The sequence below is a fragment of the Chanos chanos genome, chromosome 8, assembly GCF_902362185.1.
Source record: "Chanos chanos chromosome 8, fChaCha1.1, whole genome shotgun sequence".
NCBI classification, from domain to species: Eukaryota; Metazoa; Chordata; class Actinopteri; order Gonorynchiformes; family Chanidae; genus Chanos; species Chanos chanos.
In genome coordinates, this window is record NC_044502.1 from 16405946 (window position 1) to 16430849 (window position 24904).

At 41.5% G+C, this 24904-nt stretch overlaps 2 protein-coding genes across 5 annotated transcripts in view; one reads left to right on the plus strand and one right to left on the minus strand.

The window, feature by feature from the left end:
- Positions 1 to 3786: 3786 nt before the first annotated feature.
- amd1 (adenosylmethionine decarboxylase 1) lies at positions 3787 to 12733 on the minus strand. Of its 2 annotated transcripts, XM_030781354.1 has the most exons (9): positions 12429 to 12733; positions 7759 to 7845; positions 5579 to 5705; positions 5242 to 5344; positions 5023 to 5065; positions 4760 to 4904; positions 4437 to 4529; positions 4153 to 4308; positions 3787 to 4036 (listed from the first exon to the last, which is right to left on the minus strand). In XM_030781354.1, exons 1-9 carry the CDS (start codon positions 12536 to 12538, stop codon positions 3893 to 3895), a joined length of 1008 nt encoding a protein of 335 aa, XP_030637214.1. In that variant the 5' UTR covers positions 12539 to 12733; the 3' UTR covers positions 3787 to 3892. The 2 variants fall into 2 exon arrangements, with proteins under 2 accessions (XP_030637214.1, XP_030637215.1); XM_030781355.1 differs by lacking the exons at positions 5023 to 5065; positions 5242 to 5344; positions 5579 to 5705; positions 7759 to 7845.
- Positions 12734 to 13639: 906 nt separating this feature from the next.
- The window catches only part of cdk19 (cyclin dependent kinase 19), a 35622-nt gene continuing 24357 nt past the window's right edge, over positions 13640 to 24904 (plus strand). For all 3 annotated transcript variants that reach the window (XM_030782061.1, XM_030782062.1, XM_030782063.1), the window contains exons 1-2: positions 13640 to 13767; positions 18323 to 18398. In XM_030782061.1, the coding sequence (XP_030637921.1) occupies positions 13640 to 13767; positions 18323 to 18398 (204 nt within the window). The remainder of the gene's footprint in view (positions 13768 to 18322; positions 18399 to 24904) is intronic.

Genomic DNA, 24904 nt, shown 5'->3' on the forward strand with positions numbered 1-24904 from the left:
AACAGAATCAGAACATTTTTTTTTCTCAAAGTAACTGGTGTTATAAGTCCAGTTTAAATAAAGTGACTGTAGGGTGATAGGCCTGGTTTAAATAAATTGACTGTAGGGTGATGATCAGAGACAATCCTCTGAATGCTATAGTGACCTGCTACAAATTGGACCTTTTTACTCCCTTTTCTTGTTCCCACAGCAGAAATACTATTTTAACAGGACTGGGAAATAGTGATGCAACAGCTACAAAGCAAATCTGTGTGAACTTCTATCAACACAGACACAGTTTACAAACACATTTTAGAGGCAATGTTTTAAGTTCTTAAAAAAAAAAAAAAAAATTTTTTTAAATTAAAAGTCCAGCCCAATCATTTTAATTCCTCTCAATCTCAGCAGATATTTCACTCTGTTTTTTTGTTTGTCTGACATTACCAGAAAAAAAAAAGACAAAAGGGACACCAGGAGAAGATTTATAATCATGTATTTTTTATTTGAAAGCGTTTTAAAGTAGTACAGATATATGTAGCACATCTTGACCAACCATAGAATAGCAAGAGAGAGATAGAACAGCTACGTTTCCCTTCAACACATCCCAATACCCAAAGTCCTTGAAACGGCACCATTTCCTCACCACAGAAGAGGTTTACAGTCTCTCGCCCCCTAGAAGCTACATGCTTAAAGAGAGAGAGAGAGAGAGAGAGAGAGAGAGAGAGAGAGAGAGAGAGAGAGAGAGAGAGAGAGAGAGAGAGAGAGAGAGAGAGAGAGAGAGAGAGAGAGAGAGAGAGAGAGAGAGAGCGAGAGCGAGAGGGGCTACACATGATGCAAATTAATTTCCAAAAGTCACCTCTAAACTTCAGTACAAATTAGTTTGGAACACACTTTAACAAAGAAAATAGGACAAAGAAAAAAAAAAAAAAAAGCATATTTATTTAATTGGTCCGCAGCATAAAGGCATTCCTTACAAAAAGTCATTTTAAAAAAAAAGAAAATGTCCTAGTACAAAAAAAAAAAAAATACTCGAGATGTAATTTATTTGTATATTCAAAAAAAAAAAAAAAACCCCACACAAAAGCATTGTTCCAAACCATTTTAACTGGAGTATCCACCAAAACAAAAAACAAAACAAAAAAAAAAATACCCTTAAATCAGGTTTTGACTTCATCCAGAAATAAAAGGGGAAAAATCTGTTATTTTACTGTTGTAACATCAAAGCTCCTAACGTCAGCTTCTCTGAACATATCACTGCTTCTTTTTGAAATTCCATTTAAGGCAAGGACTGGGCAAAGACTGGTCCTCAGCAGGCCAAACTGAAAAACCCACTCCAAGAGAAAAAGTACGAACAATTAAAAACAAAGTCTGGAGGGAAGCCATTCCAACTGTCAACTTAACACAGCTCCTTGCCTGAAATGCAAACTTCTCTAATTCTACTGGTCCACAGGTAACATTTTTTTTTCCTTTTTCAATTACACTGTGAGATACTGACGTTAAAGAGCGAGACAAACCCGCTCTACCTGACCTGAAAGTCGCTTGGGGGGGTGGCGTTTTCAAACCAAACAACAAAATGCTCCCTTAGCCCCTGCAGTCAGTGTCAAAGGTCTCATGCTACACTCTGTCCCAACAAGCTTCATCAATGTCACTGATCAGCCAATCAAAACGTAAGAACTCAAATACCAAAAAAAAAAAAAAAAAAAAAAACCTTGAATGACCCACACTGCAACACTGGTTCAAAACCAGAGGCCAGCAAAGAACCATCTTTCAGCGCTGTTCCAGGGAGGGGGAAAGTGAGAAGGAGACAAAAAAAAAATTTGAATAAAAAAAAAAAATGACATGAAATAAAACCAGTCAGTATACATTCTCTTAACCCATTATCTGGATGCTCCAGTCTAAATCTCAGTGAATAACAGACGAGAGGTGTAGTAGAAAACACACTGTTTAACTTCATACAGTTAAAGAACAACAGCAGTATACCAATGACAAGCAGTACGATACTACCACTCACAGGCCTCGTGGGGCTTCTCTTTCCACCAGGTTAACAAAGAGAAACCAAAAAAAAAAGAAAAAAAAAAAGCGCTAAAAAGTGCAAGAGAGTCAAATCTGGGGACCAATTCAATGCGTGGGGCGGGAAAAAAAAAAAAGAAATTTTGCATGCAAGCGCACACTAATTAATAAAATGGCAGTTTGGGCGATGGTTACATTGTAGAATGATCCGGGTTAACCCTGACATGCTCAGAGAGGTAGTCCACCTATTGTGCGCTTCTCAATTCTCTACAGCTGTGGGGGGAAAAAAAAAAAAAAAAGGAAAGTGAGAGAGAGGGAGGGAGACAGAAAGAGAAAGAGTGAGTGTGATGGACGTATATTGTTTGCAAATAGAGGGGGGAAAAAATGCTTTGCTGGCCGAACGCAGCACTAAGCAAAGTGTTAGTCTCACTGTTTCAATTCAGGTCAGAACCGTGCAGGACCGCGAAAACCAGAGTCCGGAACCTTTCTGCTGGGGGCGGACCAATAGAGACTGAACAGGGGGGAACCAGCCAGGCCCAAAAACAATGAGCTTAAACAAGGGACGGCAGCAGGCATTGTTCTGACCCGAAACCCAAGGTGCCCTCAGCACGTACATTCAGAACAAAGTCCCTTTTCAGGAGCCTTCTCTTAGGACTTTTCACATTCACTCATTCACAGGGACAGCCTGCTCACAACTCCATACCCACATTCTCATTTACATTCAACTTGGACAAACAATTGTCAATTACAAAAAAAAAAAGGCTTGAAAAAAGCTTGATGGTCTTCAGTATTAAAGTGCATGACCATACATGGTCAAAACGTAACAGGTCAGAATTTGTCATTTTGCTCTCAATTTTTTTTTTTTTTTTGGAGGGGGGGGGGGGGTCATCATAACAGAGCTTACAGTCCAGATTAATTTTGGAGGGACACAAGAAAGCCAGGTGATTGTCAAAGGGAGAGGAGGGGAGGAAGGGGGGGTTCCAGGCTATTAAAGGCTGCTGTGGACAAACTCAGACACAGCAGCTACAAAACTCTCAATTCAGTACTCACTACTGACTGCAACCCAGTCAGTTCAAACCACTGTATCACTTGGTTATAAATTTATTTTTATTTGACAGAGGACATTTTGGCATTAACGTTCATTCAAAAAAGAACTTCTAAAGAAAATGATTCTTAAATGATTTTGGAAACCTTCAAGTACAGTGAGGCGAGACAAAACAGAATAATGACTTTTTGCACTTAAACACAAGATACATCACGACACTAACGCTTGGTGGAGGCCGAAATGATTAAAATAAACAAAAAAACATAAAATAAAAAAAAAAAAATCCAGTGCATTGCATCCAAATCATAAAGATAACTTAAGATTTGAGCAGATTCTGAGGCTACAAAGAGACAGCATTCGCTTTTGTCGGTCAAGTGTAATTTAATAGGGCCGGTGGACTCTAGCAGAATAGGTGACTAGTTCTGAGCATGTCAGGGCCCTTGCCTAGTGGGGTCGGAAACCCTGTCTGTGGGGGATACGGGGGGACACTTGGAGGAAGGGAAGACGACATGGTAATCGGTGGTCAGGGAAGGAAGAGGTTCTCAAACAGAGCGTGTTTAACTTCTCTACATGCACCTCAGGATCACCGCAAGAGTGAGCTAGAATATCTACACAGACAACAGAGCTTTCATGCAACATATCTATGCCATAGGTACAAGTATGCATACACTCTACACTCGAGGTTACACTAAGACTCGAGCCAGGAAACTCAAAAAAACGACAGCAGAACGAGGGAGAGGGAGGAGGAAGAGGAGGAGGGGGGTTCTCCTCCGGTGGAGGACAAAGCCCGGCGACGCGGCAGGACACCAGTCGTGCGCGGCCGGCTTTCTTTTTGCGTTTCTTCTTCATGGTTGGTGTTCAGCTCTGCTGGTTCTGCTGGCGGTTCTTGATGTAACTGTTGAAGACGAAATTGTAATCGTTGAACTGGGCCAGCTGGCGATCAAGACGCTTGTAGCCCTCGAGTTTTTGCGGGGAAGAGAAAACACTGCGACATTTGGAGCTCTGGAAAAAAGAGGGGAGAGATACAGAAAGAGAGAGAGAGAGAAAAAAAATGCAATAATTATCTCTGAAATCCTGCGTGTGGTATAAGTAACTCAAAGCCCACACTGATAGAATACCTGGTTAACAAAAAGCGTAGTCACAAATTTCCCTGGCTTGAAGACATCCACCACTTTACGGATCAGATCGTCATAGGATGTCTGGGAAAGGTTGGTTTCAAAGCTCACGTACGAGAACTCTGGCTCGGGGGTAATGTGGATCGTCCAGTAAGTTCCCTAAAAACAAAACCAGAAAAAAAAAAACACAAACACAATTTTAAATAAATAATTAAAAAAATAAATTAAAAAAAAGCCTTTTCATGAAAAGAACTAAAAGAAAAAAAAACCCTTTCAAATCAGCTTACATCCGTTTTCATTCCATTCATCGAGTATCCACAAGGGTTGAACATTGTGGAGTCAATCACAGAACCTGGTATCAGGTCACGAATTCCACTCATCTGTCAGGGCAGAGTAGAAAAAAATATCAATACCACAGGCCTCTCACGCACACAGTGATTTACAACTGTCAATCACCACGGGACTGAAACATAACAACTCTTCTCCCATATCATCGTCACCAAAACAGTGACTTCAATGTATTTACAGCGCCACTGAACCCCGGGATCTCTGTACGGGGCAACGCTGGCCGAATCGTGAATTAGACATCGAGATTCTGAGCGTGGCTTACACGAGTGACGTCATTAGCGGAAACACCGTCTTTCATGTAAAACTGGTCCATGACCGCTGGATCCAGGTCACTCATCAGAACCTCCAGCGTCTGATCCGGATGCTCGCTCTCCCAGTACTCAGGCAGGTCCAGAGTAAACAGGTACCTTCACAAAGAAAAAAGAAAAAAACAACCCAGTCGTGAAAGGCTCATCTTGTTATAAAGTACAGACGTCAATAATATTTGGATTCACACGGAAATGGAGACTTTCAGTGGCGCCTTACCAGCAATCAGAATTCAGACGGCCCATGCAGTAGGCTGCTCCATCTACAAATTAAACAATCAATAAACACCAACGGATTAATTTCATTCTGTTTCAAATAAGGGATGCAAATATTTAGTCCTGAGCTTAGGCAGTTCACAGATGATGATCGTGATCCGGTATTGGAAATCTTGAGTGTGAAACGACAAGCGGCTCGTCCAAGGGCGGAGGGAAAACGTACTCGGAAAGATCTGGCTGAGAAATTCCACTTCCTCCTGGAAGTTCCGGTGGGGGAATTCCTGGTGTGCTGGCTTCATGAAGTTCTTGCGAGAATAAAAGAAATTCTGCAAAAAGATCAAAGTAACAAGCTCAGTTCACACAGTCAGGCTTTAAAATTCTGATTCCCTAGTAGAGCTGTGTTTTCACAATGTGATCCCCCCCCCCTGTTTATTGCCTAAATTTATTGTTACAGTCCACATGGTTCATTACCTCCATATACTTTTTACGTGACTTTTTTTGCCCTTTTTTCTTTTTGGGTGGTGTGTGTGTCCAGTTAAAAGCGTTTTTTTGAGGCATACCTCGATGGTGTCGAAGCCACAGTACTCCCTGGCCAGCTCCAGCAGAGGCACCAGTGCTTGCAGTAAGAGGGTGGTTCCACATGTCTTCAAAATGAAACGTCTCCTGGAGACAAACATGCTACTCTCACTGTGGACAGACAACCAGACACGACAGAGAGACGCACGTCAGCTTTCAGCCTCACTCAGGTCTAATAAAATTCTACTCTCCCTGCAGACAGACAGCCAGACACGACTGGAGACGCATCAACTTTTAGTCCGACACAGCTCTAATCACCGTTTACAAATCAACTGCCGACAGTTCACAATCACAGACTGAACAACTCACATCAAAAGGAATAAAATCTAGACAAGATTTAAAAACAAACAATAATCAACCCCTATTTATGATTTGCAATTACAATAACAAGACATTAAATGTCTCATCCAAATAACAAACATCGGATGTGGGAATCAAAACACAGACTCTTTACAAAAACAATAAGCGTGACACGTCTAGCTTGAGAGAAATAAACACATTAGTGACCGGAGCCCCTGTGGTCTGAAGCCTGCGTTTACTGTGTGTTTCACCATCAAAATCAACATCAACATCATCATCATCTTTATTATTATTATAGACCTGATACTGCAGCAATAGAATCACTTTCACATTCGGTATTTGTTTTAGAGTGTTTACACATGGGCCAGTGCATTGGAAACTTTACAAGATCAAAGAGAGAGGGAGAGACTTGTTTGGACAGAGAAGCTAAAGTACTCCCTAAAAATGGGCAGCACCATTTTTGGACTGCGATTAGAATCTCGTTCAGCCTCTACACACAAACAGGTTTCACCTGAGCCACTCCTCTGACCCTGTGGTAACACCGCCTTTGAGGACGCGTATGATCAGTGAACGCAGTAAAGAGATTAGGTTTTAGTCATCCAGGATATCTGTTCAGAGGCTGTCAAAGGCCATGGGCTGAAATAACCCACACCCTTACAGATTAGATGTGCTTGTTTGGTTGACCTGCAGGGGGAGGCTAAGCAGAACACCACACTGGGCCACATTCCCACGTTCTGCGAAAAGAAGAGCGTACCAGCTCTAGCTCCAATGAGTCAGAGCCTCAGGCAGATAATCCAGGAATTACGAAACACTTTGTGGAAGTGTGGAGAAAACCTGTTGGCGTTCACTGAACCAAAGTTAAGAATGAATCATCGGCAGAAAAAAAAAAGAAAAAAAAAAAAGAAAAACCTGCAATCGTAACGCAAGATTTGTGTTGGGGGGGGGGGGGGGGGGGGCGGACATTGGCTGAGTGCCTTTTACCTCTAGCGTGGATGTTGTTTCCCACTTTTCATGACAGCAGAGGTCCGAGGAACAGGCAGGGCAGATCAACCTGAGCCCGTCACTGGCTAGATTACCAACCAGAGCATGCCGGCGTTTTCCCTCTCTCATCAGACAGGATTAACGCAAGGCTGAGTATTAGGAGCGTAAAATAACTCAAGGGCAGGGTTCAAAAGGAAAGTCAACAACTGCGCAGGCAACCAGAGCTTCCACTGATCCTAATAAAGGCGGACATTCTGTTTTGGAACCTCAGGTAAGGTTCCGTGGTTTTCTTTTGTCTCACTGCCAGCCACACCTTCACTCCTTGCTTATGTCTCTCCATCCAGGCAATGATGAAGAACGTGTCTCTGAAAGTCTGTCAAACTCAGGGACGATATGAGACAAGCCCCCATTGCAGCATGCTGTCAAATATCCGCGGGTCAAAAGGTCATTGCAGAGGTGACGCTGTGAACGTGTGTGAGGCAGGAGAGCTGCTGAATGATGCTACAACAAAATGAGCCTTTTCTACTGCCCCTCCCTGCCTACTTGTCCGGACAAAGCAAGTTCTTTAAATTCTCTCATTCTCCAAAGGCAATCTATCACATGGTTTCTAAGATTAACAACAAACATATGAACACACACACACAGTCCAGTGTGGAAAAGACCACTGTCTCCGATTCTCAAATCCCCAAAAAAGTCCTCCACGGAATAATAACAAGCGACCGGCCTAGTGAGAGTCAGGGCGGAGGCTGTGGGTAGATAGAGTTTATCATTGCCCAGTCTGGTCTGTTACTTCATTTTGAAAAAGAAAAAAAAAAAAAAAAAAAAAAAAAAAAAGAGGGTGGAGAAGAGTCCGGAGTGATGTGTCCCTGACACACAAACTCACCTGAGTATATATGCTTCCTGCTTGTCAGTCTTTGTCACACTAATGATCAAACAATGCACATTCTCCAGAAGTTTGTCCCACTCAAACCTGGAAAAAAAACAGAAAACATAAACATTTATTTCATATATGACAAGTCACGCATTTATAAAATCCATTTGAGTCCTGTCTGCAGTATTTTCAAGCTATACATCATACAAGCACTAAAATTCTTAAAATGTGCCTATTCCCTCATGAGCTGGCTAGTTCAGTGTCAAAACTTCAGATAGATAAGTGCAGGTTTGACATGCTTAACTGCATTTTTTCCTGGTTAATCTTAGAAATCTCAGTTTCTCCACCCATCCATTTGCATTTGTAGCTAAATGATCGCTGGCAGTAGATTTCATGAAATTGCTCCTTGGAGGTGTCTGAATGGTCCATAATCATTCACTAATGAGCATTAGCGAGAGCGCAAGTTGTATTTTATTAGTCTACTGTCATGGGCTTGACTCAGCAGCATGGCCTTATCTTTATCAGGCTGTGCCGTGGCCCACTCTTTCCTGTTCTGAGATCTAGCGCCATGCTGTGTGCTGCAGTACTTACTCTCCATCAGCTGCACCAGTTGTCAACCACATGATTTACAACACCAAAGCTTCCCCTCCCACTACCCACTGCAGGTACCACTCACTGTGTGTTTCTGTGTGTGTGTGTGTGTGGTATGCTTGTCAGCAAGAGAGACAAAAGGAACCAGGAAAGGGTTGTTTGTGGAGAAACACTTCACATACAATCCTGGGAAGTACATTACTGAGAAAATGTCCCTTTTTTCCCTCCATCCACTTTACAAGAGGGCTACCAAACGACTGACTTCAATCATAAAGATAGCTCTCAGTGTAACAGGTTACCATGGCAACATATTAAGAGCAATTTTGTCTGTGTGTGTGTGTGGTGCGTGCGCATGAAAGACTGAGTGGCATGGCTAACCTGAATCTGAAGTGTTAGCGACTGTGTTGTTTCTTTGCTGGTGTTTCATTCGTATTCCTGTGTGTAGCTGAGCTAGCGCGTAGCACAAGCTACGAGAGGCTCAGAGAACCAGAGCATAGGCTTCATTAGCTCTGTGTGTGTTTGTGTGCTACCCCTGGTCACAGGTGACGTCACACCTCTGAACAGAACAAAGGACCTGGCTGGCAACACACATGGGTCTTTATAACAAACACAGAACAGCCAAACGAAAATTAGGCTATACTAAATGTAAAATTAGCGTTCAGACTGATGGTGAAAAACATCTACTTCACTTTAAAACAGAACTACATTAGAATCAGTCCAGCCAAACATATATGTAGCATGTCCAAATCAAAATGTCTGGTACCTCTATTGAACAGTAATTCAACTAATTTCTGCAGAGCTAAACACATGCTAAGTGTGTCATTCATTTGTGTAACCCTGAAGAAGCTAAAGAGCGCTACCACAAACCAGTTGACAACAACAAAACAATTCTTCTCTTGGTTCCTAGAACCCTCTGACAGCCTAAGGGTTGCCAAAAGTCAGGCCAGAGCAACTGTTAGAGACTCTCTCCTCTGCCTGCTGTGTGAAACAGAGAGTGCTGCTATTTCTGGGTTGTGACACTGACACTTGTGTGAATTGAGGTGAGGCAAGGATATGGTAACTGAATGAGTGACAATGACAAGCTTCTTCCAACACAGAGAGATAAGAGGAGAGAGAGAGAGAGAGAGAGAGAGAGAGAGAGAGAGAACAAAAACAGAAAGAAGGCAGGTGTCAGTGAACCCATTCATTTAAACATCTAAAAATACACCATTCACCACTCCTATATCCACGAGTGTCCCCTGAAACCAATCTCCTCCTATATTTACACTACACTCACTTCACCTAAGTCAGAGGAAATTACATCATAATAGTTTGCAATTTATTTGAAATACTTTCAATATTTTCAACATGGTTGGAAACCCTGTAATGGTCTAATTTTTTTCAGCCAAGTACTCTCTTGAATGAAACAGCTCAATGTTTATCACTATGGCAACATCCCACCTCTCTGTGCTGACCAGAGACCTTTTTCTTTTTATTTCCTCAAAAACCTTCTACCTAAACCACTTTCACCAGAGCAGCCAAACTACACCAAAAACAGTTAAATCCAAATGTACTTTATTCCAACTGGTAACACAGAGCTTTTGGCATGTCAAACATTGTGTTTAAATGACAAAAAGTTCCGTGAACATGACTCAAATTGTGTAATCATGGCCATGAGGTCTCACTAAGCAAGGTTTTTTTGCACTGCAGAGAAAAGAGCAGGCCAGATTTATGAATCAGATGCCCTTGTCGACTTATTTGGACACTGACAAAGCTCCAGTCCTCCTGATCCACTGACAAGCGACTCTGTGAGCAATTAATCTTGCCTGGCTGTAAGCAAATACTTTTTCTCATTCAGCGCAATGGTTCGCTCTGACCCTCCCTGAAACTGTAGCTACACTTATCGGGTTCCAGAGCTGAGAAAACCCTTGAGCTCTTGGAAGCAGTCCAGATTGGAAATTGGTTTGTCCTGGAACTTGCAAGAGAAGTTCAACGAGCGTATCCAAGTGGACTGGGCGAAATACACAGAATGAATTCAAGGATACTCACTGAGAGATAAAACACCGGCGGGCATTCATTAGCGGTCATTAACTTTGCATTCTTTCCAAAAAAAAAACCCCACTAAAAATACATTTAATATTTATTTTCTGCGGCACTAAAGATTATTATTAGAATGACAAATTATAGTGATAACCCGCCGATAAAACTATTCCTCTAAGCGAAACAAATTTCGACAAATTTCAGGAAGGTTTGGTGGAAGCTCGTTCGTCGTTCGCAGCATTTTCCTGCTCTCCTACTTTAGCGGCCGAAACTCTGAACCAATCAGATGGGTGGGAGGAGATTCTACAGCATGGAGACGAAACGTGACTTTCACATGGGAGGTAGCTGGGTAGATTTGCTTGAAAATGAAGAGTAAAAGTTTTGATATTAAGTAACGACTCGGCCATGAATCAAAAAAGTTTTGCCCGAACATGCAAATCTTTCCTTCTTGACGAGCAATTTAAGTAATAATTTCTGCAATAGTCGTTGAGGTTAAAATTATCCCCCTCTCTGTGTTACGCAATAGAAAGTATAAGGAAAGTAATAAGTTCTAGTTACTTCCGAGGTCATTTGTCAGGACTTAAACCTTGCTGTTCAAACATTCCGTAATTTACCGGTGGACAACTAATTTCAGCACTATGACAAGATATGAGTAATTGTGTACGTGAAATATAGTCACGTTAAATGTTTCAACATTCATTCATTACTTAACTACGGCTGTTGCAGATCATGAGCTCGTGACTAGGGGTGACCAATAGGCACATTTAAAGCGTATGATATTTTTATTGATGTACTCGAATCACATCTCTCTCGCTGCCTGCTCTCCCCTTTTGATGACTTCATAGCATTTCATAATTAGGGGTATAGGGGTTAAGTGGGAAACCTTCCTTGGTTTTAGCTCCACACTCCAATCCGGATGGTGTCGGTAATGCATCTAACGTTAGTCTGCCAACCGTCAATAAAAGCCATAGAGAAAGGAGGGGGGGAGGCAATGCGGCACAATCATAGCCCCAACCGACTGCAGTGTGGGGGGAGAACACTAGCTTACCACATGCTCGGGCCCACATGTCTCACGCCGTCTTGTTCCCTCTCGCTCTCATTTTTTGATTTTTAATGAAAAAGCCTCCTTCAAAAATAGTCTAGCCTCCCTTAAAACAGCCTGACGCTGCCTAAATGTGGCGATATTACTGCAAATATTGTATGTGTGACTGTATGAATACAGTCATTTAATGATAAAGTGAATTAAAGAACACCTGATATTTGATGAACACGGACAGAAAGCGTTATGACTACCGCTTTGATGGATGTTTGTAGGGAAGTAATAACGTTACCGAACAGTTGTACAAACCTGCCGCCACAGGACAACCATTCGACTTCAATACCTACACGTTGAGTAGTCAGCCAACAGGGTCATCTGACGACCGTTACTGGCAAGTTAATCAGCAAAATTTTCTACAAGCCTAAGCAGACATCGTTAATCGTTTCGATGCGTGATATTTCTGTCAATAAATGTCAGATCATTCTGAAACCTGTCGTTAATTTGACCGTTAAAGGGCCTAAAAACACTCGAAGCCCCCATAGATGTACCGTTTACACGCAAGGTCGGAATGAGGTGGAAAAATCGCACGGGGTTAGCCGTCTGGTTTGAGTAGCTATCACAAAATCTATAATTCAGACAGAACAAAACAATTATTTTTAATCACGATGTGTCCGATCTTGTGGTTTCTCAGACAAAAAGACGAAAAACTTTAGATAAAAGCTAATGAAATCAAATGAATGACAGCATGGGGGATGGTCTTGATCAGCTAACGTCACGTTAGCGAACTGGTCTCTACGCAGCACAAATTAAACAGCCATTCACTGTCACTCAACAGCAATGTAAAATTCACACTTTAATCCACGTATTTCATAATGTTTTGATCTCCTAGTGTCTTCAGGTGACTGAATAGATCAAACCGATGCTGCCAATCTCGTTTTAACTGGCAAAAGCAAGAGCATAATTTCATGTTTTCACTGAGGCGCAACAGAGATGCAATTAAGTTTTCATTAATTTCGACCAATTTGATATATACCTCGGGATGGTGCGGAGGTCCCCTGTTCCTTTGGTCTCATCTTGCCGGGAGAACCACACCTCCAACAGCTTCTCGGTCCCTTCGAAGAAGTGTGCACCGTTCTCTTCCATAATGAGACAACAGATACCAACAACAGAAATTTTAATCTGTAGGATTGTGATGTCAAATTTAACTAGTCCTTGCTTGGGAGTTATAGTTTTTTAAGTAACTACAGTCCTTGAGCAATCCAGATGTAGCTTAGTTTTCTTGGTTTTTTGCCGTCTTCCCCTTTTACAGAGAATACTGTGAGCGAGTGCTAGCTAATATCGCCGGCCATACTGTGTAAAGCGCTGATCCTGGTGTGCGCACTGGTTTTATTACCTGCTCGGATACGTCATTCTCAAGATAGACAAATTGGAGTCAAGGACCTCCTCCTTCTAAAGTTGCTAATGGTCCAAGCAGCTGTCAATCCTACTAGGGATGCGCAGAGGAATTTGCTCGGAATGGAGTCGTATCGAGACGACTCGCTTGTCTGTGTTGTGGGTTCACTACTATTTGACTCGGTATGATAACATATTGGTATTAAATAATTCAGTAACCAATATATACATAAATTAATACATAACCCCCGAATTTATGATATAATGTGTAATAGAAGGCATATGAATAAGTCTACGAAACACTGGACACATTTTGAGTAGTTGGAGAGAACACATAAAAGGTTCAATCTGTTTAATATCGCCAATTCTTACTGTAGCGTGAAAACACGCGCCCGCGCAAATTGTGCCTCACCGTAACGCTTAGTCTAGTGGTGTTCCAGTAAAATATATTATCTGTGAATGTAAAGTAATTGTGTCCTTTCCACCATCAAGACAGTAAACAGTGGTTCAAAACGATAAATTTAAAATATTCAAAACTGACACCCGCAGTTTTTGGAGAGCAAATAAGACTACGCAAGTGCAGTAACCGCAACGCGATGTGCGGATTGTAGTTTTATAGAGCTTTTTACCTCATGTGGATTCATCACATACCCGATCAAAGAAAACTACATTTCCCATAAAGCCGTGCGTAGAAATAAAAAAACGTCAACGAGCCAGTGAACATTAAGCGGAGCAGACCAAAATCCCAAACAAGGAAATGGTGGGGGAATAAAACGACCAGATTATTTAATTAATGCATGTAATAATTAATATTTTATTTTATTGTAAATTAAGAAATATTTATGGGTTAAAATGGATCACGACTTCAAAACAAAGCTCGCGGCCGAAAGGGAGAAAGTGGAAGATCTGTTCGAATATGAAGGTTGCAAAGTGGGTCGAGGCACCTACGGACATGTTTATAAAGCAAAGCGCAAAGACGGGTAAGATAACAAGAAAATTTTAACTGGTTTGCTCAATTAGCAAGTTAAGCGTTTATTAAACGCTCTCTAATCTTGCAGGACGTGCAGGTAAATTGTTTGAATGGCCTAGAGCTCTGCCCATGATTGTTTTTGTTTTCATCTAGCTCTCACTCACTCACAACGGTCCTCCCCCAAAACAACATCGTGAGGATGATGATGTTTATTTTTATGTGAGATGGTTCACAGGGAAGGCATCGTAACGACATGCATAACTATTTAACAAGTCTCCAGTTGCGGATAAGCAAATGTTTCTTTATCTGTGCATTCACATTACAGGTATATTTAGCTTTGGTTCAGAGCAGTTCTTTTGTTGGAGTCGGGTTAAAAAGATGCTGAACTCGCTTTCAGGTGCAGACACAGTCGGCAAAGTATCACGAATGTAATTCATTTGTTTTTAACAAATCCGTACTTTAAACAGCCCTAAATGATTATGCGATGCTCTTACTTTTAAAAATTCTTTATTTAAACTGATACAGCAAAAAGCACAATAACAGTTTGCCGGGGGAGGACACACTTTTTAAACTAAGTTTAAAGCAATGCAACATTACAGGCACGTATCACTTGACAGATTTGGGCTGAAGACGGGTGCCGTTTCTGTTGCGCTATTGGATTCTGTCGATTAATAAATTAAAGATATATCAGTTCGGCCGAGAATCATTTGCAACATCTTTTCATTCGCACTATGATTATGTGTTCTTTCAACTTTTAGCTTATAGAAATGAGGTGTTAATTTATGCTGACAAAGTACAAGTTTTTACAACTTTTAATAGCAGCGACAGGGTCCAGGATTAGTCAGCATATTTATAATGTATCAGAAACAATGAAACCAGTCTTATATAGGTTTTGCACCAAATAATGTTAGCTTATAATAGTGTGGAAAGAATTCTCCCAGGTAGTTTGTGCAGTGAGTATCCTCACCAAAATGGCCTTGGTCTGAGTGGTAGTAAATTTTTAACATCACATTGACAGAAATGCATAATCTTACAGAAAAACCATGGGGAATATAGCAGAATGCGACAGAGATCAGTCAGTGTACTCTGTTGCTATTAGTAAATGACATTGGTCATTGAAACTGGTACAGTGTTACTTTGATTCTGTTGCCAAATTGCCTTAAAACTTAGAATATCCTACATGATGAAAGAGAAGTGGAGCCGACTATGATTTTGAGGAGTAATTTCCCTCTAGACCCTCTCCTAACTAACACAGAGTTTCTCTCTGTCAGTTTGTAATTCCAAAGATTAAGAAACAGACTTTGTGCTATTGAGATGCATATAACAAAAGCTGATGTGGGTGTAACTGAGAAGAACACAAGTGGCCGTGTGATTTCTCTTCAAAGAAAAGTGTCCCTGAAATCATTGTCTGACATGCAGGTGATCGCTGTAGTGTGTGTGGGAATTGGTTGGCTGTGTTTTACACTTGATCAAGGTTTGGTACACAAATGTTATTCCTTTTCTAACTTAATGGCATGATTACGTAGCCTCTTCACAACAGCAGTTCTTCCTAAATACAGCTCTGCTTTAAACAAGACAGCGAAATAAAACTTTATGAAAGGATACTAAGAGACGTTTTTTTTTAAAAGTCACTCCAATACAGGAAGTCTGAAAAAACAGTTCCACCGGTAAGCCTTTCTTCTCTTTTACCATCGAGGAATGCAGTCTGTCCAAGACAGTTTCCACTGAGTTTCTGGTTTACGTTCTCTGTATAATAAAATGTGTTACGTGAATGAGTAGTGTAATGTACACTGTACACTGTAATCTCAGTGTAATTACCATTTGGTGTAGACCATGTGATACAACCAGTTTGCATACCTCACCTTTCATTATCTTATTGAATACCACGGTATGACTCATGTCTTGAACTGTAAGTGCGTTGAGTTACTGTCAGTGACAGCCTTCCTGCAGAAAGAATGTCGTTTTTCCGTAGGCTCTGGTTCAACCCAAGTCTGTCTCTCCTACCTTTGAGAGCGAAAGTGTAAGGAAGTTGCTAGAAGCATTTTATGTAATACAAGTCTTGTTGTAAGGATCAGTTGAAGGCCGATATTCATCTTCCAACCTCGAGAGCAGCGTTGCTTTTGGTATTTGTATGACGTTTGTGCATAGATCCAGACCTCATTGTATTACCATTATGTACCTCATTTGAACCTCTAAGCATCATTTTGTTTTCGGAGAAAACCAAACTTCCCATGTGACAGTGTGAAAGAATTCATATCGTAGTTACCATATTTCACTGAGTGCCTCTACAGAGCAACAGTCTGTTCATGGTATTTTATTATAGAAAATGAAAAATGGCTGCAATGCAACTTTCAAAGTGTGTGAGCTGGTGTCTAATGCCTCTTCCAGTAATGGCTTTGTCACCTACCTCATCTCTATGTGATATACCAGAGACACAAAATGATTTTCCCAGAGAAGCAATAAATATTTTTTGTTCTTCTCTGAATAAAAGATAGTTCGTCCAGTGTAAGAGCTGGTGAATCGTTCATCAAAGATTAAATTTAACATTGCACATTTTTGTATGATTAAATGTTTCATGTACATGCATGAAAAACAGTAAAGTATTTAAAACACAGAGGTCCTGTGAGGATGTTACAGTGCCTTAGATGTCTCCATTAGCTATGTACAGTTTAAAGTGTGTGTAAGGGCATTTTAACTTCAACTGAAATTCTGTGAGAACCAGCTTTTGCTAGAAACAAATTGTGTGTACATGATTCAGCTGTACATGATTTTTTTTCATACTTACCCTTGATTTATAAGTAAGGCAGATCTGAGATCAGCTTGTCTGAGCTTCAGAGGCACCTCAATCTTTATGCACCAAAACTGACTGAAATCACTTCACCAGTCCACCTGGTGAAAGACCTTTTTTTTAAAAAAAAACAAACAAATTTAAACTGGTTTCCTTAGTTAAATAATATAGCTTGAAACATGGGTGATGCTGCCAGTTTATCACAGAAGAATGTCCAAACATAATAATTAATCACCACAGTTCTGTCCCAATGGTAATTTGATTAAATCAGGCCTTAAGTGTGCCCACTGACCCCAGACCAGTTTTTAAGGTCCATCATTATGCTGATGTGTCCACTGAAGGCTTAAGTAGGCCTGATTCTGGCCCTCTTCTCTCAGACAGAAGACCAGCTCCTTCAACAGATTCCTGGATTCCTAGTCAGACATGAATGCCCAAAACCGCTGGAGTTCACTTTTCTAGTTTTTCAAAGCTTTAATCAAAGACCAGCTTTTACGGTGTTTGACAGAAATAAATGGTGAAAAAGAGAAAGTGAGGGGGAGAGACAGAGAGAGAAGGAGGGCAGCAGTGGGGCAGTGGGTTTGATGGAGGACGAGGAGGGGGGCCCTAAACCTCTGTCACCTCATGTATTGTTCCTTTTTTTGTTTGCCTGTTTGCTGTGGTTTGTCAGCCTCTGAGCAGGGCCTTTGTCTGGGATGTCAGTGCCCTTGAAGGTCAGAGGCATGCCAGAGTTAAAGATGTTGTTGGTTTTTGTTTTTCCCACTGATTAGGTGGAGAAGTTGTGTTTTTTCATGTGTACAGATTGCATTTCTGTCACAGTCTGCTTAGTTCATTTAAACACTGAGCAGAAAAGCAAAAAGACATTTTTAAGGCTTTTTTTTTGAATATGTGTACTCTCATACTCTCAGGGCCTGATTAAGTAAATGCATAACACAAGAGACCCCAAGGGTAGAACAACAGCATATCTGCTTCTTCCATCAAATGTTGTAGGTTGTGACTGTGTTGATGCAAATTGCTGTATTTCTAACTACATATTTGCAAAATGTTTAAGTACCAAATTACAGTGAGTGTAGTGAGCGTACAGATGTTTTGCTATCCCTACATGTGTAATTTCTAGAAACATCTACAGTTATAAGCTGGAAAGCTGCTTCATCAGGCTTCTTGTTATGTGCTGAAGATGTTTTAGGTTGAGACAGTTTTAACATGGGGTGAAGATTTCAAAATTTTGTACAGTGTCAAAATCCAAAATTACTCCTGAAATTATCTTTAACCTCGTACAACTGTGCTGGAGACTCAAAGCACTAGGCTAAGTGTATATCTGGCACATGCGGTAATAATAATAATAATAAAAAGTTACTGAAAGTGCTTGTTTTTGGTCTTACCTCAGGAACATCGCATGCCATACGGTTTTTGCATAGACTCTGTGATCATGCTCAAAACCTCAGTTGTGTTTTGCCGGCCAACCAGAACTGCCAGCCAAATTCATACACACACACACACACACACACACACACACACAGGCACTTAAGTATGGCTTTGAGAGAGATGGGCTTACCTGACTTGCCGTTTATGTTGCTGTGGTGTTAAAGATTTGGGTTTTTATATTTCCTGGATGTCAGGGAGGGGGGAGGGTGACTTTAACAGAATATTGCTCCCTGCAGAGCGAGAGGGACAGAGAAAGTCTCCCCCTCTCCTAAAGAGGAGAGTGGTCATAACTGAAAATCATTACTTTGCGTTCAGAGACTTGAATCTAACGTTGAATCTCTTTCTGGCCCTGTAGGAAGGACGAGAAGGAATACGCACTGAAACAAATTGAAGGCACTGGAATATCCATGTCTGCATGCAGGGAGATCGCCGTAAGTATTTGTCTCATAAGACATCCTGACTTTGTATTTAGTACCAAACATCAAGAGTCTTCTGTGTAGGTTGCTTCTAAAAACGTTACTGTATATCTCAGTGCTTCTCAAACCTCAAAAACAACAACAACAGCGCAGTGGCGTTACAAACAGATTTAAAGTCCAGTCAAAGGCCTGTCTGTAGCGTAGCAGAGTCTACTCCGGCTTTGGGACTTGTCTGGCAGTTTGAGTGACATACATGTGAAACACGTGGCCATGGAGTTGCTGTCATCATGAAGAGCGTAAACAAAAACAGTCATATTGTTGTGTATCCATCACGCTGTTTAGTTGACGTGCATGTGAAGAATGTCAAGGGTCAAAGCCCTTGTAGACTCTTTTAACTGGACATGCATTCTTTTTGAATGAATCAAAATACATTCTCTGCATAACTTGTCTAATCTCCCATTGGAACAACAGGAAGAGCACCTCAGACGCCTGCTGTTGTTTTTGTCGAGTAATTTTCATCTTTATTCCAAACAAAAGAGAGCGTGACAGCATCCCCGGATGTTTGTGCAGTAACAGCAAGCACCAAAATGGCTCCTAGGCCAAACGCAGTTTCATCGAGAAGTGAAACTTTATCACCGTTAGAGAGGAAACTGAAAGGTCACAGCCAGTGATGGATAGCTTTAGAAAAGAGACACTCGTGATTGTTTCTAATCTGTTATGAATTCCAGTCTGCCCATAAGAGAATGCCAGCCCAGGAAGTGAAAGCAATATGGTTACGGAAGCAAATGTTGTTTTATTTTGTTTTATTTTATTTTATTTTAAACTCTGCAGTGGGTTTTCTGCCGTATGCAGAAAGCCTATCTTATTATATGCAAATAAACAGGATGCTGTATGCACCCCAGAGCTCTGTGATTGGTGGAAGACCCAGTAGGTTGGCTTAGGTGTAGAAGAAGAGGTTTTGCTGGTTTGCGACCAGACCTGATTTGCCAGTGATGCGCAACAGGATATTTGCCACTAGATTCAGGTTCTGCAGAACAGCATGTAGAGTGGGAAAGCAGGAGGATGCTTTTGATGTCAGTGGTCTATTGCCCAACTACTGGTGTTTCTTTTTTTTAGTTTATAATGATCTTATATTTCACATAATGCGGTTTTGATTCAGGTATCCAAAGGTTTTTGTTTGTTCTCTTTTGAAGGTCGTCTTATCGTGTGCCCCTTTTCAGTACTTACTGCACGTTTGTGATCCAGTTTCTGACTCTTGTAGGATTCTCTGTGCTTTGACATCCCATTCTCCTCCAGCCAATCAGAGGACACAGACGTGTAGCATGCAGGCTTCCTGTTTCAGCTTTCTTTAAAAGCCTAGTGGTTTAGTCAGCATTGGCACCTCTAACTCGCTCTTCCCACAAGGCGTCTGGTCACCAACCGCTTTGGCTCGATAGTTTGCCTGTTGTTGTCTTATTGTTTGTTCCAAAGCGGCTTTTATTTATCACGGTTGCCAACTGTAACATACTGACATAGCTGCAGTTTTAGTCAATAGATGGTATTTTATTAGGGGCTCAGAAATGAGGGTACTATTGGCCAAATCTGCGATGTCGCAGCTGTTTCCTTGGAAACCTAACCCCCGGAAAAACACGTACAGTTGCCATTGTTGTAGCACTATTCAACCTGTCAGTGCTCTCGAAGCAGCCAGAACTGGACGATGAAGATGAAGTTTCTCATACCCAAATGGGCACGCATACACAAACACACACACACACACACACACACACACACATACACATACACTCACACACACACGCACACATTCACATTCAGTGCACGATGGCATAAATAACCCCAGTGAAACGTTGCTGTGTATTCTCACACAAATATTTGTCATTATCATTAACTCTCACCATCAAAATGTCTTTCATGTTCCTCCTGATTAAAATGCAGACACACACACACACACACACACACTCAAAATACTAAGCTGAAACATGCCCGACTAAATCTTTCAAATGAGCCCAGTGCTATCTTCATACTCGTTTTATTGAAAGAAAGAAAACAGTAGCTACAAATGCTCTGTGTCAGTTTTACTTATCTTATCAGTCCCTCAGCTTAGCTGCAGCGGGCCTCGAGAGACCTTTGAAACTGATAAGATGGGTTTCCAGTCTCAGGGTAACTGGAATTTTGATATGACTGGGATTCAACAGTATGTAGTTAATGAAAAACACAAAACTTGTTTATTCCCAGAAGGATCTGAGGTCAAGGCATGCCCTTTATCTCCTGTAATTGTGAATACCAAGAAAATAGTTTTGTTTTTGCGGGGGGTTTTTGGGGGGTTTTTTTTAGAAAAAAAAAAAATCCATCCCTGAATTAATGTGAGAGATTGAGTTAATCAAGAGCTTACTGATCAATATAAGAGAATTAGATGTGGCAACCACGAGAGTTCAGAGTAATGATGTGTTTCCTAGCAGAGTATCTCTCATGTCCAGAAAGCCACACACATCCACCTTTCTGCCCACACGACCTTCACGTTACGCCAAGAGCTCTGACACCTGATCCAGCCTGTCTCCTGATTACTGAACTTGTTGGAGTGCTGAAACAGATGGGCCCGTGCAAATCCAGAACCATACTGCTGAGTCCCTGGGACTGATATGGGGACTTTTTCAGTATTGATCGATACAGGAAATAAGAGAAGCTAAGGAATGCAGGCTGAATGTATTAATGAATACTGTTAACCAAGTCAGGTAACATTGCCTGATATCCCATAAGAGACATGATATGCAGTCCTTTGACTGTCTTTTACTCTTTCTCTTTCTCTCTCTCTCTCTCTCTCTCTCTCTCTCTCTCACACATGCACACACACACATACACACACACACACATTTGTATTTATATCTTGACTATTCTATCTATTTCATTGATTCCCACCTTACTGTAACTAAAGAATAATAACCAAACCAGTGACCCTAACCTTAACGCTGACCAAAGAAATATTTTGATACTTTTTGTTTTGCCAAAACAGAAAAAAAAACCAAGTAGATATATGGGGACCAGCAAATATCCCTGTAATGCCAGCACTTTTCAGATGTTTATATCATTATGGGGACATTTGGTCCACACACACGCACACACGCACGCACTCACTCACTTTGGTACACACATCAACAATCATCCTTTGCCACATGTCACTGTGTGTACTGGGTAGGGTGTATCTGAGGTTTCTGTGTTTTTTGGTCAGTCGGAGTTTGACTGCCTAGACTGTCCTGTTGCCCTTGTGGCACTAATTTAGTCCCTCTGAGTCACTGCACATGGCACGCCGCAATCAACGCTCTTCTGACACTGCCCCCACAACTGGAACTAATTAGACCTGCCCAAAAAAGTCCACTTTTCTTTCTTTCTTCCTTTCTTTCTTCCTTTTTTTTTTAAAACTGGTAACCATTTGAGGTAAACATTTTACTCCATTTGCAGTACGTACCTTTATAGGCTTTAGTGATTAATACTGAAAAGCACTTTCTGGACATTTACCCTCTGGCTTTTTTCCCAGCCATTGATTTGAACTCAGGACTAAACTTTAGAGGCTTTTTTTCAATGATTTAAGATCCTGCTGAATGCAGCTGTCATTGTGCCAGTAATGATGAATGACCAGTGGAGTCAGAGAACCAGTCTGTCCCACTGGGGCTTCGTTTCACCACACAGTCTCTGTGTAGCGCTCTGGCCAGCAGCGACACGGCCGAGATTACGCAACGCTCTGATAGAACAGAGGAGCTTAACGTTGAGTCTCAGAAAGCACGGCGTCATGGGACGCTGTGTTTAGTTAATACCCAGTTAAGTCCGCCTCAAGTCTGCGGGTCGTCCCCCCACCGGCTTACTTAACGACTGTCCCCAGATCAGTGAGGTATGCTAATGATGAAAGCTCCACCCATTCTGTGCAAGTGAGCGGGAACAGGTGGATGTGCTTAATGAAATGGGTTTTCAGTACTAACAGACACTGGTTTAGTGCACAGACGGAGGAATGTGATTCACTCAGTAGACATGAATGAAGTGAACAACTTATTTTTATCATTCCTTTTGTGTTTTCTGTCTTAAGAGGGTGTTTTTGCCCTTGTCAGCGTGTAACGTTGAGATGCTTTGACAAGCAGCTGTTTGACGTGAGAAGTCAAGAGATTTGAGGTGAAATTTAACGCGTGGCTTTGACAGACTTGACACGCAAACTACGATTAGTTAACTGTCTTGAAAGAAGATTAGAGACCCATTAGAAATATTCACTTCATTTGGCCTGCAGAGTTTAAGTTTTTGTTCTCCATCGTTGAGATATGGGCCTCTTTGTAATTCGGTGAGTTTTGTGGCTCTGTTTTCTTTTATACAGTCACCAATTAAGAGGAGACTCAAACACTCCATCTTGCTCTTTTTCTTTCTTGCCCCCTCCTCCTCTTCATCTTAATGGTCAATCATTTTTATAACCAACCGTCACGCACAAGTCACCCGGCACGCTGCAGCTCTCCCTCCCAGTCTGGCCGCAGTTTGGGGTGGAGTAATTTTTTTTTTCTTTTTTACAATTTCTCACTGGCCCTGTTTTTTGTGGCTTTAAGAAAATTTTGGCAAGAGTACACGACCGCAACAGCTTTTTAACACAATATTCATTTGTCGGAGTATTTATTTTAAACCAAACAGGTGCGTGGCTTCTTTGAATTGCATCGACTTGAAACAGGATGCAGTTGACTGGCCTTTGTGTGACAAATTAACGGAAAGTTAGCACAGACAATGACATCTTAACGCTGATAGAGTCATTGTGATTCAAGCCCTAATCTGCCCCTCCAACCTCCTTTTTTTTGTCTTTCTTTCCACACTTTGGTCTCCAAGCTCTTTGGATCTGGTGTCTAATTTAACCCTGGCAAGCTGGAGAGGTTGTTTATGTGTTTGGTCTCTCTCTCACTCAAGGTCCTTTCAGCACGCTATTTTTATTGTGGAATTGTGAGTCAGTCTAAACAATGACATTTGTCCCAATGAATTATGGGTCTGACTCTTGTTATTGTTGTGTTTTTGAAACCAGCACAAACTGGAGTGACCGTGTGAAATTTCCTCGTTCACAGGTGGACTTGGCAAGGGTTCTGTAATGCAAAAAGACCCTGATAAAGCAGAACTGAAATAGTCAAATTAACATTCTCACTATTATTAAGTTGGCCGGAAAAGTTTTATTCTTTCTTTTTTATTTGTATTCTTCTTCTTTTTACTCTTGAGATAAACACATCAAATGTGACGCACGCCTTAGGACCTCACTGAAGCTGATGGCTTTTACTTTTCTAAGCCAGGGGTTTTCAACTTGTGCGGCCGGTGCCCCATCCGTGAGCACCTGTCAAGGGGGGCTGAAGATTAGGAGATTTTTAGGCACAAATCGGCAAGTGCAATGAAAAGGGGGTGGGGGCGCGAGTTCAAACCTCGACAACGTGGGGGGGCGCATGTCGAAAAAGCTTGACAACCTCTGTTCTAAGCAACACTCTGAGTTGTTTTTGCATTATGGTTGATGTTGTTCCATTTTAGTACGAAAATTGCCACTTCAGTCGGTAAGCAATGGTAAAGGCGGCGTTGATGCTGGTGGCACAGTGGTGTAGTACATAGCACTATCACCTGATGAGAAAGAGGTTCCAGGTTCAGTGCCAGGTCCTCCCTGTGTAGTGTTTGCATGTTCTCTCCATGTTTGCTTGGGTTTCCTCCAGTTGCTCTGGATTCGTCCCTCAGCATGTTAGGGATGTTTAGATACTCTTACTATAGCATTTTACCCAGGCACTGCCTCAAAACTGGATTCGGTCCATGGACACTGCAAATTAGTTTTACTACCATTCCTGTTGATGAGATGGAAGAAGACAGTTTTCCTTATGGTGATCATTAAAATGTAACTTAACTCGTATTTGTTCACATGCAGTGTGAGATAATTCTCATGACCATGCCTACATCTTTGAAACCAAATTTCTGAATTGTTCATTTTCAGTCACCAACTTGCCTGGAGGCTGTGTACTTTGCTTGTTTGACAGATAAAACAAGTTCTGTGGTTGGAAGAGGACCAGGATGAATCCGGATGTGTTCAGGTCTTTTTTTTTCCTTTTTTTTTTTTAGCTTCACCTCCCCTCCCATCACAGCACAGGGCCTCTGGCTCTCAGCTCTTCTCATCTGTACTCATACCTGAAAAAACCAAGAGCTCCGTCACTAAGGACGACAAGAACGTCGCGTGTTTTGGTTGTGTTTACAGATGGGCTTGTCTGAGTGGCCTCGTTAGTCTTTCTCATGCCTAATGACTGGGGCTCACAAACCAAGGGTTCAGTCAGCTTGGCCGGTTGGAGAGAGAGCAAGCGAGAGAGAGAGAGAGAGAGAGAGAGAGAGAGAGAGAGATCTTACCATCCTAGATAGTGCAACACATAGTCTCTTGTCATAATTGAACTCTGTATAGTCCATGGGTAGAGTGAAGACAGCTGTAGCAGGACAATAGGACATCATACAGTTGGCTAGTTGTGAATGAAACCTTCAGCTGGTGGTGTGATCTT